General features: G+C 27.2%; 1 protein-coding gene across 3 annotated transcripts in view; it reads right to left on the reverse strand.

Annotated features, from left to right (window-relative positions):
* The window catches only part of LOC107164024 (scavenger receptor class B member 1-like), a 114,678-nt gene that overhangs the window by 32,024 nt on the left and 63,349 nt on the right, over positions 1–19,305 (reverse strand). For all 3 annotated transcript variants that reach the window (XM_015511697.2, XM_089218232.1, XM_015511698.2), the window contains exons 2-3: positions 4,818–4,909; positions 793–956 (exon numbers count right to left, since the gene is read on the reverse strand). In XM_015511697.2, coding sequence (XP_015367183.2) covers positions 793–956; positions 4,818–4,909 — 256 coding nt within the window. The remainder of the gene's footprint in view (positions 1–792; positions 957–4,817; positions 4,910–19,305) is intronic.

The raw sequence follows: 19,305 nt of genomic DNA on the forward strand, positions 1-19,305 counted from the left end.
AGACTTTGCACAAAACTAAAACATTTTAAACACATATTATAATTTTAGTTTTCTTCTAGGCCTTGGGTCTAGAGAAATTGTAATGTTTCCCAAGGCGTAAGGCGAATTACCCAAAATGAATGTAATATTTATTGAAAACAGTTTTTTAAATAATCGATAACCATTCTATGTTATGATGGATTGATGATGTATCTAAAATATACAAACACGACACCGATAGATTGCAGGTTAAGCCATTTTTAGACAAAATCATATAATTTTCGAAAAATGACAACCACTTTTGAACGTTTATATATTTAGGTTTTTGAAACTGTATGCCATTTTTGTAGGTATTTAGTTCACTTACAATTAAATTGAAAATTATTATTATATTAATTCCTATTAGGTACTTATTTTATTATTTTATTTTCCTAGGTATTTATACTTTAAACAATTTAATATTTACTTAGTCTAAATTAACGCAATAAAATTACGTTCAAACATTTTGAATGACATGACAAAGGCACATTGATAATCCGGACCTCGGCAGTGTCCAGCTTTCTATAAATATTATATTCATATTTTAACGATTATCTTTTATTTAGGTTCCTTTGTCAAATCATTAAAAATACTAAACGATTAAAAAATTATGTAGTACCAATTCACTATATCAATATTTATTTATTTCGATAAATGTGTAATTTGCAATTTGCGTTTATTAATCAATAATATTTCTTTGTTTATTGATACACAAACATGCACATTTTGCGGTTAATAGAATAACTATAATTATTATAGTGGCTTTCTACTTACCAATAAACATACGGGCCTACTTCCTTGACATCTAATTTTTCGTCTTCACCCTCCAAAAATCTATCTACATTGGTCACGTTAAATATGTACACATTTACGTAAACTTTAACCGGAGGTTTTTGCCACAGCTGAAATGCGTACGATCCTTCTACGAACTTCAATTTCTGAAAATTAAAAAAAAACTATAGAAAAATCATTAATATTTTTTATTGAATAATGTATAAATATGTTATATCTTGCAAGCCACCGCCAACGATTGTTCGTTGTTGAAACTGTATAGTAGTGATGAGATTTGTATTGAGTCAATCATACATAACATACGACTTACACTACACAACATTTCGACCAATCTAATATTGAACATTATTATATGTTATAAACTATATACAGGAAGTTTTATTCATTGATCTGTTTACAGGGTGATTAATCGAACATTCTCACAAACATTTTTTCCTTAATAAAGGACGTGTTTGTATTCTGATTTTTAAAATTGTTTAATATACCTACTTAAGTATCATATTTTTTAATTCTTATATTTTTATTTTATTTAAGAAGTTTTCTGTGGTAATATAATCTTTTTTTTATTTAGATCAAAACCATTTGTTATTTAAATTGTCAAGGAGATGGTTTTTATGAAAACTTTTTTGTATACATATATCTACATTTGAAAAAGTAGTTTCTGAGTTATTAGGTTAGTAAAATAAAAGGCTAAGTACGAGTGCTTAAAAATTAAAATTATTTAAGTTAATGTATTCTTAGGTAATGACGTTAATCATAGAAACTACAGGACAAATTTTAATAAAAATGTTATAAATCAATTCTTTGAGAATAGTTTTATTAAACCCTATTTTTTGCCAAAAGGTGGCTCAGAGATTAATTAATTTTTGGTTGTGATAACTGAATAATTTTTTTTATTTACTATTATAGGACTGTGATACATTGCAGAAAAACAATTAAAAAAATAAAAATTCTACTAAATAACCGAATCAGATTGATTTGGGATTTTTTTTTAAATAAATAAATATTTGATTTAATGTTAGTTATTCAAATATACAATAAAAAACAATGTCCTCTTATGACGAATGTTTCAGGGTTTTTTTTAGAAATATCAGAAAAGTTTAGAGATTATAGTTTGAATAGCGTTCGAAAATATACCAAGTGCTATAATATGCAATCTGCCACGGTGGATTAACCATCACGGTAGAACTACTTCAAAAAGCGTGGTAAAACGATGCCGATATTTTGCCTGTGTAGACTAAAACCGAGAAACATAGCCCCGTATTTTATGTTTGTTAATTTCTTCTCAGGATAAGTCGAGTTATGCAGCTAGTTTATTACAACTTCATAATTTATAAACATTTTCTGTGTATAATAAGTACTTGAACTTGACTAAGTATAACATTGATTTTATATTTTATGTAAAACCATTATGGTATATTATCCTCAGTATATGAAGTGTATTAACTCGTATATAATAGCATCCTTAAATGGAATAAAAAATAAAAGTATTTTTTTAAATTACTTAAAAACAGGAGTGCCCTTAAAGAAAACTATACATTTCTAAAAATTAGTATTTGCATATATACATTTTTAATAAATTAATGAATAGGACAATAATTATTGAATCACTTAGTATATATTATTGTACCTTAATTGAGAGCCTTATTTGACAATCCTTCAATCATAACCTTAATTTATAACCAATTATGGGTTTTAAATAGAAAACTTATCATTATTAATCACAAACGATAACAAATAAAATTCCATTATATTTTTGTTTCTTGATAATTCTATTCAAATTGCTATATATTCAAAACGTAGTATAGATTTATAATTAACACATATACAGGGTGATAATTATTCAAGAAAATTACGAACATTTTTCTATACTTTCCCGTAAGTTTATTACCACATGCAATTTCACTGTATAAAACTATTCCTGTCAGTTCTGATGGTGAATAATTTTGTCATTCTTTGAAACAAAACATTAAAACAATTTTTTCATCTATAGACATTTAATTAAAACTGAATAAGTAATATTTTGTTACAAAAGGTCTATCATATTATCATTAATTAATCCATAAACTGCGTAAATATATTATTTTCTATCGTCCGCCCATAACTGTATTGTAAACCGAGCTTATAATATATTATCATTATTATATAAACACTCATTAATCATCATATTCATATTCATATCGATACACACACACATATATCTATATATGTATAGATAGATATTATAATATATAGGTAGTATAAATTATAACCGTAGGTGTTTCATAGTCACGATATTCGGTACATTGACTGACCACTTTAAGGTAATCGTCTAACGTGTATATTCTATTCGACATCGGTTGTTACGGATCTCAGACGTATAACGTATCAATTATTGATATCTCGTCCATCCATCTACAACTACAACAACATTCGTCCGATACAAGTCTACACAACTGTATATAATATTATAATATACAGGTAAGAAATCTAGAAACCTTGTGATGACGACAGATCAACTGTTGACATCGTGGTATACAGCAGTGGGTAATGTGATTATTATTCACGCGATAAATCATTTTTATGTGGTACAACATTTATTAAATAATAGTAATAATATTTAAAACACTTCTGTGTGTTGCAAATTAATCGAACGCGGCTCTTATTATAAGTTCCAAATGCAATAATTTTATTAGACAAGTATCAGGTACCTCTATTAAAACTATCGCAAAAAGCAAGTCTATAAACCGATGATGAAATAAACGTATAAATGTGATAAAATATTATGCAATTATGAATTAAATATTTTCGAATATCTGATACCTAAGTATAAAATACATATAATGGTAATTATTATAGTATAATGAAAACGATTTATTAATTGATTGTTTAATGGTGAACGTCCGAGTGAAAGACACGCGGACCTTAAGTATCACTAAAACTTCAAAATCAAGGCGATTGGGAACGATTGGTGCGTAATTAATGATAAATAACAATATTTCAAGAACAATATTAGTAATAAATCTAGAAAAAAAAATTACCGTTCACGAGTCTGCTGTCGGCAATTAACATAAAGAGTAGAAAAAAAACACATTTTAAGACCAAGCGTACCTACCTAATATATATTAAGAATAAGATAGTAATACCTACTTATAATATATTATATTGTATGGGTAATTTTATAGTATTATGTTCAATACAGTATGAATAATTGCTCCTTGAGCTAAATATACTAGGTATGCGGTAATGCGGAATTGTCTTTTAACCCTGTTTTTAATGTTTATATATCCCGCAGCTCAATTAAAAAAGGTCGCGAGGTACATATAATAGTAAATTGATTGCTTAATTAAATAGATTTTTTTAAGACGTACGGGCGTATATATTCGTGAATAATAATTCAGGTTTCACACGTCTAATAATAAGTACCTATAACATTATATTTAGTGTTCGTGTGTATAATTTATTTCATACTAAGTAATATGCATGATTTAACTATGGGGCGAAATCTATCCCCAAATCAATAAATAATAACAATTTCATGTATGATACATTATAATTCAAATAAATTAAAATTAATCACTCTAATGATATATATCGTATTAAAACTCAATTATTATATGTATAAGGTATTATATTATAAGGTTACGATATATATAATAAATGCAAATCAGTTTTCCGCATCACTTATTAGGTTACATCTGTTCGATTTCATGGCCCAATTATTTATGTCTCTCAAATAAATTTAATCTTGTTAATAATTAAATGGATTATTCGTTTATAAATATAACTTATTAATAACACTTTATCATAAGAATGCTGATTATTATATGTTTATTAAACAGTTTTATTCCTAAACATTTTTAGAAACAAGTTTTATACACATGTTTTTTTTTTAATACATTATAATTTTATAATATGATATATAAATACTGAAGTATTCAGCTATAGTTCCGATAAAAGTTATCATAGGAAAATGTAAATGAAAGTAATTAATATAAAATTATTAAAAAGGAAATATATGCACTTACCGCTGATTTGATGATCTCCACCGGATCGAAGAAAAACAGAGCGTACGAAATGATCAGTAAACCAAATCCGCATAGACTGTACCTAGCGTTTCCTGAAAATAAAAAAAATAATTATTTATATATTTTATTAAATGATAAACATAAAAAAACTATCATTAAAGACTAGATTATTATGTCTTTACATATTTTTACTTAGGCTGAGCTGTAATATTTCTTAGCATTTCAAATTACAAAAAAAAAAAAATATTTGTGTATAATTTTATTTTGCATTGTAACTGCATTATTAGATATAAGAGAATATATTATGTATGATAATAAAATTTAGAAATATTTTATTTTATTTGAACAATGCAATTACACAACAAGGAAATTTAAATATTTTTATATTTTTTGGTTTTTACAAAATATGTGATAAAATCGTTAATTTTTGATTTTGATTTATTGCAGTTTTATTTATTTTTATTTAAATTATTACATTTAATTGATATTACAAAAGATGTATTTGTAAATTTTAAATATTGAATTTAAGATATTGTTGGATTAGGAACTAATTGGTTCTAGAAAACGTTATTAGAAAGTTTATTAATATAACGATTTTGGTAATCATTGGATCATTTTAAAAACTATATTTATATGTTATTAAGTATTCTAAAAAAAAATATCAAAGCTTAAAGTTTGAAAACTCATATTTATAACTCCGTATGATATTACTATATTATACTAATATATATATTAAGAATCTAGACAATTTTTGAACCACACATTGAACTATAGAAGATACGTTAATTATAGTACCTTCCAAAAATATTTGATTGCATGTAAGCGAAAACATAACTAAAAATAATTTATCTTTTGATAAATCATAAAATTATCAAATTAAAATTTTTATTTACTTAAGAAATTGAGAAGTTTATTTAATTTTATACATTTTGAGATATAATTTATTAGATATCACAATACGCTATTAGAATTTGTTCAACTATATTGACTTTTTAATATTCAAAAATGAAACTAATGACTTATTACTGATAACAAATATAATTTAAGGGGGGGGGGGGGGGTGGAGTGGCTGAGCGGACTAAGGCGTCGGTTGCGACGCACGCAGTCGCCGGTTCGAATCTCGGTCACGGGTGGCATCGCTCTTTGGGCATTTCACGGTGTCTGGAGAGAGAGGCCGCCGCCCCCCAACCGAGCATGGCAGAACCCCACGGGTGCCCATTTAAAATTTTGCCAAAAACCCACGTGTTAAAACCTACAGTACCTTCCCCTACAGTTCCCCAGGCTATGACCTCAGTTGTCGAAGTCCTTACCCTAGAAAAAAAATTTAAAAAAAAAATACAATTAAAAAAAAAACACACGAATGTAAAATCAATGCATTTATCACTTTGCTAAAAATCTAAAATATCTATTGGAAAATCCAATATAGAGGCATATAAAGGTATGAGACTATTTCGTTTTTATTAATATGACATTGCTCTTATTAATCAAATATTATAACTTGAAACCAAATATTATTTATTCATGGATTCTTTGGTGTTCAAATTGTAAACAGAGTATGATATCTCAAACGGTTAAATTCATAAGCTATAAGTGCAGATTGCATCGCCTGCAAGTTTTTTAACGTAAAACAAACTGGTTTTGGGATGCAAAAAAGATTTTTAACTTATACATTATGAACATTTTGTAATGTTATATTATGTAATTAATTGTTACTATATTGTGTATAGTAATTTATTAAATTGTTTATTATAAAATTACAATAAAAAAAAGGTTAATAAATGACGGGGTGTCTGCTTCCCTCGGCTTCCATTGTAAGCTTTTATGCCCATCTGATTCAAACAATTGACATTATTGGTTTCCCCTTGGTCTTTTAAATCATTTTCAAGAAATAACAAGAGCAATTTTATAACGACCGTTTAAAGATGAAACCAGGATTTATAATTGTAGCGGGTCACCGCTACGCGATAAGGACAAAACAAATTTTAAAACCGAAATCTTATGTATGAAAAATAATTTAGGTACATTATACCACATGTTTTTGATCTTAAAAGGTACAAAACTTGTATCTCTACACAATCTTGTATGTGTATTATTATGTTTTCTCGTGTTCACCGCTACCCAATTATCATTTGCAATCGGTCCCAGAAAATTAACATCGTGTGACCTCGATCAAACGACTATATCATGTATATCGTATTATCGTAACCTCTCGTTCCTAATTTTAACTATTTGTTTCCGATGTATACAATAACCGATGTAATTGCTACGCGACGAGGAAGAAAGTAACGGTATTATATTTTCTTTGTTTTACATTGTTAAAACTATTGCAAATTTGCACCGTCAAATTCAAACACACACATTCATATGCGGTTGTATTACGCACGTGCTTATTATTATCAATCAAACGAAATTATAATACACTGCAGTAAGTATATACCATATTATAATAATACATCATCAAGATGGTATTAAAAACCGTTTATTAATTGAAAATGCATAATTTGCTCACTTTCCTTATATACGTCAGTAATAGAAATTCATAGGGTTTTTTTTTTCAATAATATAAAATTTAAGAAAATCGTCAAAGATATAAAACGGTTTCATAAGAAGAGATTTTCATATAGGTCAAAAAGTATTTAAACTCTTGGAACGAGTTGAAATAATAATTGATTGGCATTGATCAACGCAATTATTGGAATAGCGTTCTCATCGAATGATTGAAATTTATGTCATAGTATGATTATCTATATTATTTTATTAATTAATAAAATAATTGATAAATTACACTTGTATATTATATTTAACATTCATTTAAATTTCGCATAATATTAAAATTTCATCGTCAACCAGACGTGTACCTTTCTTTCTGAGATAGTGTATATTATTTGTTATACTTAGTGTATATATTTTCACATATACTATATGTAACATCATATTTTCGATATTCGAATGCTTAGATTTATTTTATTATTTAAGGAAAGTCATATAATGTATATTATGGCTATACAAATTTACTTTTTCGAACGACTTCCACATTTTATTGTTCTAAATTGATTAAGCTATGTGATATATATTTTTTCAATATTAAGCATGTAAATCGACATTTAAACGAGTAGTTTTTAAGTTTAAATATTAATGTGTAATTAAAGGTTAAGTCCATTTATGTAAAATTGTAAAATATGAAATAGGTGTATTATTTAATTTAGTATTTTTTCAAGCATAGGTACTCAACAAAAAAAATAACACAATACATTTACATTTGAAAGGGTGGATTTCAATTAAATGAAAATAAGTTTTGCATCACAACAGGACACTGCATAAATAATATTATGGTCAGGTGTGGATCTAGAAATCTAAAATGGAAGGTTTATTTTTTAAGAAAAGAAAGCAACTATTATTTAAGTGCATAATAAAATATAGACAAGATTTCATAAAGCAATATTAATAGTTTCATTTATATTTTTAATCTATGGATTTTAAAACTTATGAAATATTTTTTATGATATAACATTTCCAAAAGACGATAAAGTTAAAGACTTTTAGTCACCTCCTGAATCCACACTTGTACAGTGGCAGATTTTCAACATCTTTCTGAAGGAGTGAAGTGAGAACCCGTATCCCAAAATCTTCCTGTAAATTTGCCAATACACATGGTGATTTACTCAGCACAATGATTCTCGATGTATACGTCTTAAATCAAATCAAAAAAATCTTCAATCTACCAATATATGACTATTCACCTATTCTAATCACCATTTTTTTCAAATCTTAAATGTTTAATGTTTAACTTTGTATAATATTCTAAATCAGTTATTGTAAACTATAATTATTATTAAAATTAATTTAAAATATTTTTAATTAAATGCAATATCTCAGAAACTACTCGTTCTAATTACGATTTAATATTTACATCAAAACAATCATATACTTAACATTTACCAATAAAACAAAGTTATTATAATTTTAGAAAGTAAATTTCTATCACTACAAAATATACCATATACCACAAAATATGACTTAGAAAATTAAGCATTAAATACATATGATGAACAAGTATTCCCTACTTAAAAATGGTAAAAATTTAAATTCAAACAAGTTCATATCTAATTAAATCATAAAAAAGGACGATCATGCTTGGACAACTGCCATATTATATGATGTGTGTAATGGTATAAAATGTTTTCTTATAAGCATGCAATAAACACGATAAAATAACTAATAAAATATACAAAATACTAAAATGATATGATTAAAACGAATTCAATTTGTTTTGAATGAAAATTAGAAAGACCACGGTGAACATGGTAATCCGTATAAAATTTACAAGCGAAATTACAAGCATACAACATAATATGGAAATTATAAATTATACTGATATTGAAAGTACATATACGATTAATACGATAAGTACCTTGTTTATACCATTGACAATATTTAACGATGAAATATTAAAATTCATGAAATTCTACAAATATTCATATAATATTATATTATGTACCTATTAAATAATATGTGATTAATTAAAACTGTAATATTTAGGTAGGTATGTAAATTATGCACCATCGCGCATGCATGCTGAATCAGTATAAAATAAAAAACAAACAGACCATAGATGAAGAGTTGGGTAGCGAGTATTGTGGATTAATATTATGTTTAATATACAGTAAACTTATTAACTATACAGCCATACAGGGCGTTACAGAATTAGCTGGCAAATGTTATGAAATAATATGTAACAGCTTTTTTTCTGATCAATATCTAATTTTTTCTTAAACAGGTCACTATTAGTAGTTTATTTACATATTTCAGTTACATTACACATCGTATATAGATATATAGATATATCTATAATACCAGTGGCGTACCTGCTGTAGGGGTATGGAAGTAATGCCCCCCTCCTAACGGAGACCAAATTTTGTACATAATGCAACGTGTATAATACATGAATGTATGTTTATACTGAATATGTCTATTAAAATCTTTATATTCCTCCACTCCATAATATGTGAAAAAATCCTAGATATGCTACTGTCTGATACACAAGTGTAATACTGTATGGTACAATAAAGGTGACATTCAATTTTGGTAATTAATTTCGCAAAATTGATGTAAGAAAACAAAATATAGTCAAAAAATGTAATAATGCCTTAAAATATATTAAATGGATTCATATGATACATATTTTTTTCTCAACCCAAAAGTTGGTTTACAACTCCGATCTTCCATTTTAACCGATTATTCACCTTTTCTTTAAGTTCTTTAAATGTTTTGACTTTTACATTGCATTGTCCTATAAATAAAAGTTCCCGGGACGTCCTGCGGTTTGCTTTCCTTTTATCATACCCTCTAATATTATATTATGCAGTTCTTCTGGGTGTCTCAGAGCATGTCCAACCATTTTCCAGCGTCTTCTTCTGATCGCATCTATGATTGTATGTTTTTCTAAGTACTTCTTCATTCGTTTTCCATTCTTTCCAGCTTATCCTTTCTATACGCCTCCAACACCACATCTCAAAGGCTTCTAGATTTTTCTTTTCGGTATCATTTATTACCCAAGAAGTTTCACATCCATATATTGCAACACTTAATAAATATGTTTCTATAAGTCTCTTCATCATGATATTGAGATGAATATTTTTTGAAGTGAACAACTTATGTTTTTTACTACAGACAGTTTTTGCTAATACTATGTGTTGTTTTATCTCGTGGACACTCTTTCTATCAGTTTGTGATTTTGCTTCCTAGGAATAATGCTTCCTAGCTTTTACTTTAGGATTTCTGGCGCAGACCAAGGTCTTCGTTTTTGTACTATTTATTTTTATTTCTGATGTTCTAAGCATTACATCCATTTCTTCAACTGCACGCTCTATGTCACTTTCACTCTCTGCTAATACCACAGGGTCATCGACAAATGGTATCATTGAAATCATTTCTCCACCAATTTTGATTCCAATATATAGTCTTTTTAGCTTTGCTTTCATTATATTTAAAACATTTTGATGTAATAATTAAAAAGTGGTGGTAATAACGTACACCCTTGTCGGACTCCATTTTTTATTTGAGCGATAGTTGTGATTTCTCCTTTTTTTATGCAAGCTATCTGGTTCTTGTACTAACTGTGGATGATTCTTAGGTCTTATTGCTCAAAACCTATTTATTTATTTGTTCCAATTTACTTTATCGAAAGCCTTATCTAGGTCTATGAAGGCCAAACATTTAACTTTATTTCAATCAATATGTTTTTCAATTATCACTCACAGTAAAATCGTTTCACGTCTACCTTTTTGTCTTCTAAATCCATATTGATCGTTTTTTAAGTACTGCACAATTTTTCCTTCTATTCTTAGATTTATTATTTTTGTTAGAATTTTTGAGACGTTTGCCACTAAGTTCAATGTTCTAAGCTGTTCACAGAAATATGCTCCACTTTTCTTTGGTATAGTTACAATTATGCTTTTACAGTAATCATCTAGCACATCTCTTTTTTCATATACAGGGTGATCCTTTTATCATGATCCACTCATTATTTCAAAAAGTATCAATGTTTTTGAAAATATTTTTTTACACAGTTTCATGTTGTTAAAACAATATGTTTTTTAATATTTTTATCCTTAAATTTTTTTAAGATTTTTACTTTTTTGAATGACAACCTAGAGTTTTAATTTCATATTCCAAAGCAGAATATTTTTCTAAGTATTTTGATTCATAAAAATCTAATTTAGGGTGAGTAGTTTATGAGTTATAAGTATTTAAAGTTTAGGTTTAGATTGGCAGAGTAGAGTGGTATGGGGTTACCCCGAAAAATGTTTGTCCACTACACCACTTCTCTAAACTTTAAATTCTTATAACTCATAAACTACTCGTCCAAAATTCGATTTTTACGTATCAAAATACTTGGAAAAATATTCTGCTTTGGAATATGAAATTTAAACTCTAGGTTGTCATTCAAAAAAGTTAAAAAATTATAAGGATAAAAAATATTTTTAAATATACTTTTTTTTTATAAAAACGTTGTTTTTTTTAACAACGTGAAACTTTGTAAAACAATATTTTCAAAAACATTGATACTTTTTGAAATAATGAGTGGTTCATGATAAAAGAATCACCCAGTATATCCTAAGTTGGTTGGCATAAAGCGTCCTTTATCTTCATATGTGTACATTGCAATAATTTCGCTGCCATGTTATCAGTACCAAAAGTTTTATTTTGTTTCGAATCATAGAGCTCTAGCTCAAATTCTGATCTTAAAATGTGTAGCTTTGTTTCTTCCTCATTTGTTCTAAATTCCTCCAGTTTTTTCCCTCATAAAGCTGTTCATTACACTCTTTTTGTCGTTTTATTATGTTCTCATCATCAACTAATAATTCTCTCTAATATTAGTACAATTTCGTTTTCTCTTTCCCACAAAATGTTGAATTTTGTAGTACGCATAATCTATTTTGTTAACGTAAATTTCGTTGCACTACTGCTCCAACCATTCTTCTTTGGATTTTCTGGCTTCTCGATTATCTGGTTCTTTAGATAGCGATACTATTGTATTTTCTTCTCTCGTATTATACATATTATACAATTTAAATGCAAAACAAGGTAAGATTTTATGGTATGCTAGACGCTTCGGACAGGTGTAACGTCGTACGTACTTTAAATATATGTTTAGTATTAATGCCAAATGAAAGTATGGGGGTGCCCCCGTTTCTTTGGGAATGGTAAAAAACAAAATTTTGATTTTAGAAATAATAAACTTGATTTTATTTTTAAGACACTTTCACATTCTTAGAAAATAACAAAACACCCCCTCTAAGTACGTTATAATTTTTATACAAGTTGTTTAATCCGTCTCAAAATATAGGAGTACTTGTAATTCTTTTCGTTATCAAATATTATCATCTCATTTGATGAAAGTAGAGTTTTCTTTTATTAACGTACCTCTTCATACATAATAAATACTATTATTATTATTAATAAATATTGTAATAATATATTATATTATATGCATGTACTCATGTTTACACTAATAAAATTTACAAAATAAATGTAATTTGTATAATAGATTAAAAAAAGTTAATGTTTTAAAATATTTCAGTGAACTTACGCTTTATACAATCTAATATAAAATATGACGGATTTTCAATCTTTTACAATCGATAAAAATAAATAAGTTATCATTTTTCATCTATAAACAGCATAAAAAATGTTCCTCTCGTGCAGACATTTAAAAAAAAAAAAAATACATTATATTATATGTTTGAAAAAATACGAGTACCTAAATTTAATCATAATAATTATTATCTTGTCCCTTTCAAGTTTAAATCATAGACCTTATGCTCTAAGGTCAATGATTTTAATACATTTTCAAGTCTAGTATTTGAGCTAGTATTTGTTTAATTTTTCCTCGGTAATTTTCATAACGTGCCACTTATTCATTTTTTTTTTTAATTTCTGTACACTAATTATCAAATTTAACATTATAAGTAAATAGGAAAATAAGCTTAAATTATTAATTAATATTTAATTAACTAACGTTTTAACTAATCTTAATTTATCACCGATAATGCTCTAAATACAAAAGGTCATCACGTGCCTTTTAGATTCAAATCGTATGTTATGTGCTATTTTTGTTTCTGATGGATCGTTGACAACCATACTATCTTCAATCGTGATCGAGAATAATGAATGGTAAGCAGTAAGTACCCTTACTATAACCTCACAATTGTATCTATGCTTTACTGTAACTAATATTTTGAGTCAGATAGTGAAAGGTATATGATAATATTATAAAGGCAATAAAGTTATGTAATTTTTGACTAATATGGAAAAAATTATGCGAAGTTCGAGTGTTATTATCAACTATAATATTTGTGGTTTTTACTTTATTGTAATTTGTTTTTCAACAATAAATTATTATGGATTATGTGTTAATGTTACTATTACTATTAATTATTCAAGTATAATACATAAAAATAAAATATACCTAGGTAGTTTTTAAAAAAAAATAGTTCATCCAAATGAAATCATCCAATCGGTACATAATGGAACTCACTGTAGGTACCTACCTATTATAATTTATAGTAATTCACTGTAACTTATAGGTAATCTTTTATAATTATTCATTTATAGAACTTATACGTATCTACTTTTTATAATAATTATTATTGGTATTACAGGTTTTATAATGGAAATTATACGCCACATATGTAGATATTATAGTAAAATGATAGGTACCGCACGTCTTAAGAAAAAAATAAATGATTAAAATTAAATATTTTTTTATAAAATTATCTGGTATTAGTAACTGCACGGTGGTATCCTGTGACATTGCACTTGATTTGTATATGCAAGTACAAAGCATAAAAATTATATTATTATTTAGTAAAAATTATATTACCGCATCATATACTATACATTATATTGCTTAGGTCTTCTTCGTCGTCGTCCAAAGAGGATAGTGTTATAACTTACTAATAGGTATGCGTGTGTTAGATCACGTCATATCACCTACATATTACGTTTAATAGGTACCTAGATATTCTATTATACATCATCATTATATAATAAGCAATAACACTTGGTGTGTGAGATATTAGTATGTCGGCGACGACTGTTATACCTACGCTGCATTTTGCTACCCAACACGCGTAACGGCGGCGAATTAAGTCCAATGTCAATAACATTTTCGTCACAACTCACCAGACCTACGTATGAATAAAAAACACGATAGTTACATTAGGACAGATTGTTTGTATAATTATAATACCGGTAACAAATGCAGGGCTAATAATTTTTATTATGTTAACGTATATAGGTAATACCGAAAATATAGTGTTATATAAACGAAAAAAAATGTTAACGTAATTTCTCCGCAAATCTAACGAAAATTCTAAATACGATGTTTTTTTTTTCAATTAGTGATGCATACAACTGGTTTATATAATAATAAATACAAGGTGATTCGTCCTACATGGCGCTTCCCCCAACTTTTTTCATTTTATAGTTGCTTTATTCATATTATGATTTTTAAAGTTGGTAAAATTACCTGACTTAACCATATTTATAAATCCTCTAGATTTTTTAACTTTGATTATTTAAGGATTGTGTTCAATTTTATTACGATATTAGAGTTCTATTTTGCATCTAAAACCTAAATATACAATCATAGATCTATTATACATAATAAATACATAAAGGTAAATAACTGAAAAACTATTAGTTGAAACTTTGATTTTGATACATTCAGATTTTCAAATTTCCACTAAAACATTTATAGTAGAACGAGGAGGTTTTTATTTAAAAAACAGAAGTTTGTATTTCCACGGGACATTTAGGAAATTTATAAGTAGAACAAAAAAGTCTTAATAACATCATCTTTAAGAACTCCAAAAATCAGATTTGAATAATTGCATTGTTGCAGTAAAAATGGTTGAGCATTTATGTAGAGTCGCCCAATATATAAGGCCTTTTATATGGTTTTAAATATTTTATTACTCAGCAAATTTTCAAAAAAAAAAGTTTCAAGAAACTAATAAATTATTTCCTCACTATTGTATCTCAAGATCAAAAACCAAAAAGCTATTTTTTTTTAAACAATAAACTAAAAAAATTATAACCTTTTTGGCAAGATGGTAATAATATATTATTTATACATATATATTATGTATATTAAATTGTTGTGCAATAACAAATATGATGCATATTATCTAAAAAATAATATGTTTTCTCATTATTTCTCAAAATGATAAAAATTACAGCTTCTTTGTCTTGTTGTTATCAACGTTTTTATCATAAAATTTTCATAAATATGTCTTCATTTAATTTACTCGGATCTAGCTATGCATAACAATGCAGTGATCAAATTAATTATATTTTTACCTACACAAATAAAAAAAAAATGTCTCTTTTGAAAAACAAATAAAAGTCTATTTATAATAGAAATAAGTTTATACAGCTACTGAATTAGGAGTTGTAGAGTTTAAATGGTATATTAATTCTAGTATTTTCAAATATAGTCTGAAAAATAAATATAATTATCAATTTCAATAGTCTTAATAATTTAAATCAATTCATTTTTTAGTATACTATGGGGGATTGTGAGAGCATCGTAAACCACTCTGTAGATAAAGGTAGTTCGTTGTAGTTACAAACTGACACAATGTGAACGAAATTTATGTATGCGCTTAACACATTTAATAAATGGTTTTTTATGACGTAAACTGCTTATTTCTATAATATTCATTCGTATGTCGACATAAATTTCTTATTTATTGTACAAAAACTGTATTTATATAATATAGTTTTGTTTTTACACCCACAGGCGATGGCTTTGAGGAAGAATGGTAATAGTGGCGATAACCCTCACCCGTGGGGCTTGGTAAATTTCTTCCAATATGAAAATATGAAAAAATAATAATTCATGGTACTATAACTATACGAACCGTAAATACTATACAAGCTTTAAAGTATAACAATAATAAAACACAAGTACGCTCTGCAGATGAAGGACATTATTTGATGATGGGATAAAAATAATATTTATTTCTTATTTTTTATAATTTTGGTTATTAAAATTGTGTACAACATTTTGAAGCTTCGTTTAAATTCGAAGCTCTAAACATGATGGTCTTTGTGTTATGTGTTATATATTATTTATGTATTTATTATTTATTTATATTTAATGTAAAAATTATGTTCAAGTATTATAAACCTATTTTGTAATTTCATATTGATAAAACATTTTGGTTGCGTGCGACGCAATGTGTGTGTACGATGTACATACTGAAACGAATGCATTTTCCAGTGAGAGAGAAGAATCACCCGCACAGCATTGGGCGGTCGGGTTTTCTCGAGATAATTAACGACCGGAGGTGAAACATCCAATAGCGGTCTTTGATAAACGATCGTGGTCGGAAAATCCAACAAGGCGTGAATGGAGTCGAATTAATACTTAGGTCGTATATATTTTTTGTTGCTAACACTGTGATATACTTATGTATAGGCGTATATTATTGTTGTTATTATTATTATTATTATTGATATGTAGGTATTCGAATGTCGTATAATATATCAAACAACAAACCTACCTACTATATATTACTTTAATACGGAGTGGTCGCAACGTTTCCATCGTCAATAACTTTGTTTTAAGTGTTATTTTCGAAAATCGCAATAGATAATCTCAGTTTTTTATTCCGCACTACGTATAAGCAGACTACAATATTATAGTTTATAACTGTACTTGAAGTACAATTTATGTTTTTGAGATGTTTCAATTAAATTCCGGCACAACATGACGTATTTAAATATACGTCATTAATGCATTAGGTATATTCGTATGTTATCCGCTATAAATAATAGGTTAATATTAAATAGAATATTATTACAATATAATAGTGAAAGATTTATTTTAGTGTAATACAGTTCATTATATTGGTAGTACCTACCGGAATGAGTAATATTTCATAAGATTAACTTTCACGAACTTTGAAAACAGTGAAAAGGTACCTATAATAAATTACATTAGAAATATGATCTGTTCAAAAACGGGTTTATGTGTAGAGATTGGTCAGTACGTTTTGTTTCAAAACGAATATGCCTGAGCTGATATAGATGTATTTAATATAACTGTTTCATTTCTGAAAATCTATGAATTTATTAATGAAGTATGTACCTACTTATAATAACTTTTGCAGTCTGTCGTGCGTGGACATTTTCAATATTGTTCCACAACCCATAAAAGTTTTTTTTTTCCAAAGTAGGAATCTATTCTTAAAATATTTCATATGGGTACATCATAGGTACGCCGTAAACCATAAAACTCGTTCTTGACCACAACATTATAATATATTGATATACACGTTCTATGCAAATTAACAGTTTACTTTTTGACTTTTCGATATATACTGTAGAGGTAATACAAAACTCAAAAACGATTTCGATACGTTCACGAACACAACAAAATAAATTCCGAGCGTTTTTACGGTAGTGAAAATAATATTATGAAGTAATAAACGGTGCAGCAGTTGCAGTGGTATTGTTTTGACTGCGGTCCAATCGGATTCAGCCAACTATGGACAGGCGCCACATTTTCTTGGGCAACAACGCTCGACCAGACGGGTTCGGCAATAGTAGCACCGGCTGAACCCGCGCGAGAGTACGTGAAAGAAATCCGTTAGAACGCGTATCATAAACGAGCGTGCAGCAGACAACTTATATAATACATGACATGCGCGTATATACAGGGTGATTCACCGACCATTCTCTTCCCTGTTTTTTATTATTTCGTTTTTATTCTCGGTCATTCGTGACGATTTTAAATCTAGTGAATTAAACTTGATCAACGTATAGGGTACCGGTGACTTAAAGAACATATTATTATTTTTTCGAAAAATTTAGATTTTTTCATGACATTTGGATAAAAATACAAGTGTATGAAAATATTACGCTTTTGGAGAATGCTCTTAAATGTTACAAAAATCAAAATTTTAATAAATGTGTATACTTCAACAACAATGGGGATGCAGTGGGGATCGCTTGCTTGATCAATAACTATCTGCATGAATACATTTCAATTAAGATTGGAAAGTCACCAATTAGGGTCACTCTATATAAGTAGGGTGATTCTTTCAACAGTAAACGCACTCATTAGCAGTAGAGATAAATATCAAGGTTTTTCGAAAACATTTACTTACACAATTTGAAATCATTATAAAACAACATTTTTTAATAAAAAAGATAGTATTAACTATTTTTATTGTTTTAATTTTTAGAGTGTTCGCGTTTTATAATGATGATAACATACATAGCTCGACCCATTGTTAATACAAAGAAGAATATCTTTTTCAAGAATTCATAATTGCAAAAATAAAATTTCGAATAAGATAGAGTAGATAATAATTAACGATTTATAAGTACATATTCCCCGAAAATTATTTTATTATTATTATTTTTTATTATTCAATATTTAATTTATCTTAAAAATATATATAATTTTAAGTACTTATAACTTGTCATATAATAATCAATTGAAGATCTAATTTTATTTATCAAAATTCTCAAAAAATATTGTTATATGAAGTATGTAATTCTTAATGTGTATAATTATATGTACTGTAAAAAAGTAAAAATTAAAATAAACAAATGATAATAATAAATACTTATAAATGTTATACCAATTGTTTTTTTCCTCATAATGTTGTTTCATAAAATATTCAATAACTATTTTCAAAAAATGTAAAACTTTTCGAGATAATGAGTGATTTCTGTTGAAAAAAACAATCGGTATGATGTGGTTTATGGATTGGAAAATAAATATTTATTAAATCAGGTTTTATGGAAAATATAGCGCAACCAGGCATCCCTCTCCCTCACTTCGATGGAATAAACACTAAAATCAAAAATTAGAGGTTTCAACTTTTAATTGAAGTTTTATAAAGACTGTAGTCACCGTGGTAGTAGTCTGTCCATATCAATATTACGTACAACAAATAGTACCTAC

The sequence above is a fragment of the Diuraphis noxia genome, unplaced genomic scaffold (genome assembly GCF_037042655.1).
Source record: "Diuraphis noxia isolate RWA-SAM2 unplaced genomic scaffold, SU_Dnox_SAM2 contig0001, whole genome shotgun sequence".
NCBI classification, from domain to species: domain Eukaryota; kingdom Metazoa; phylum Arthropoda; class Insecta; order Hemiptera; family Aphididae; genus Diuraphis; species Diuraphis noxia.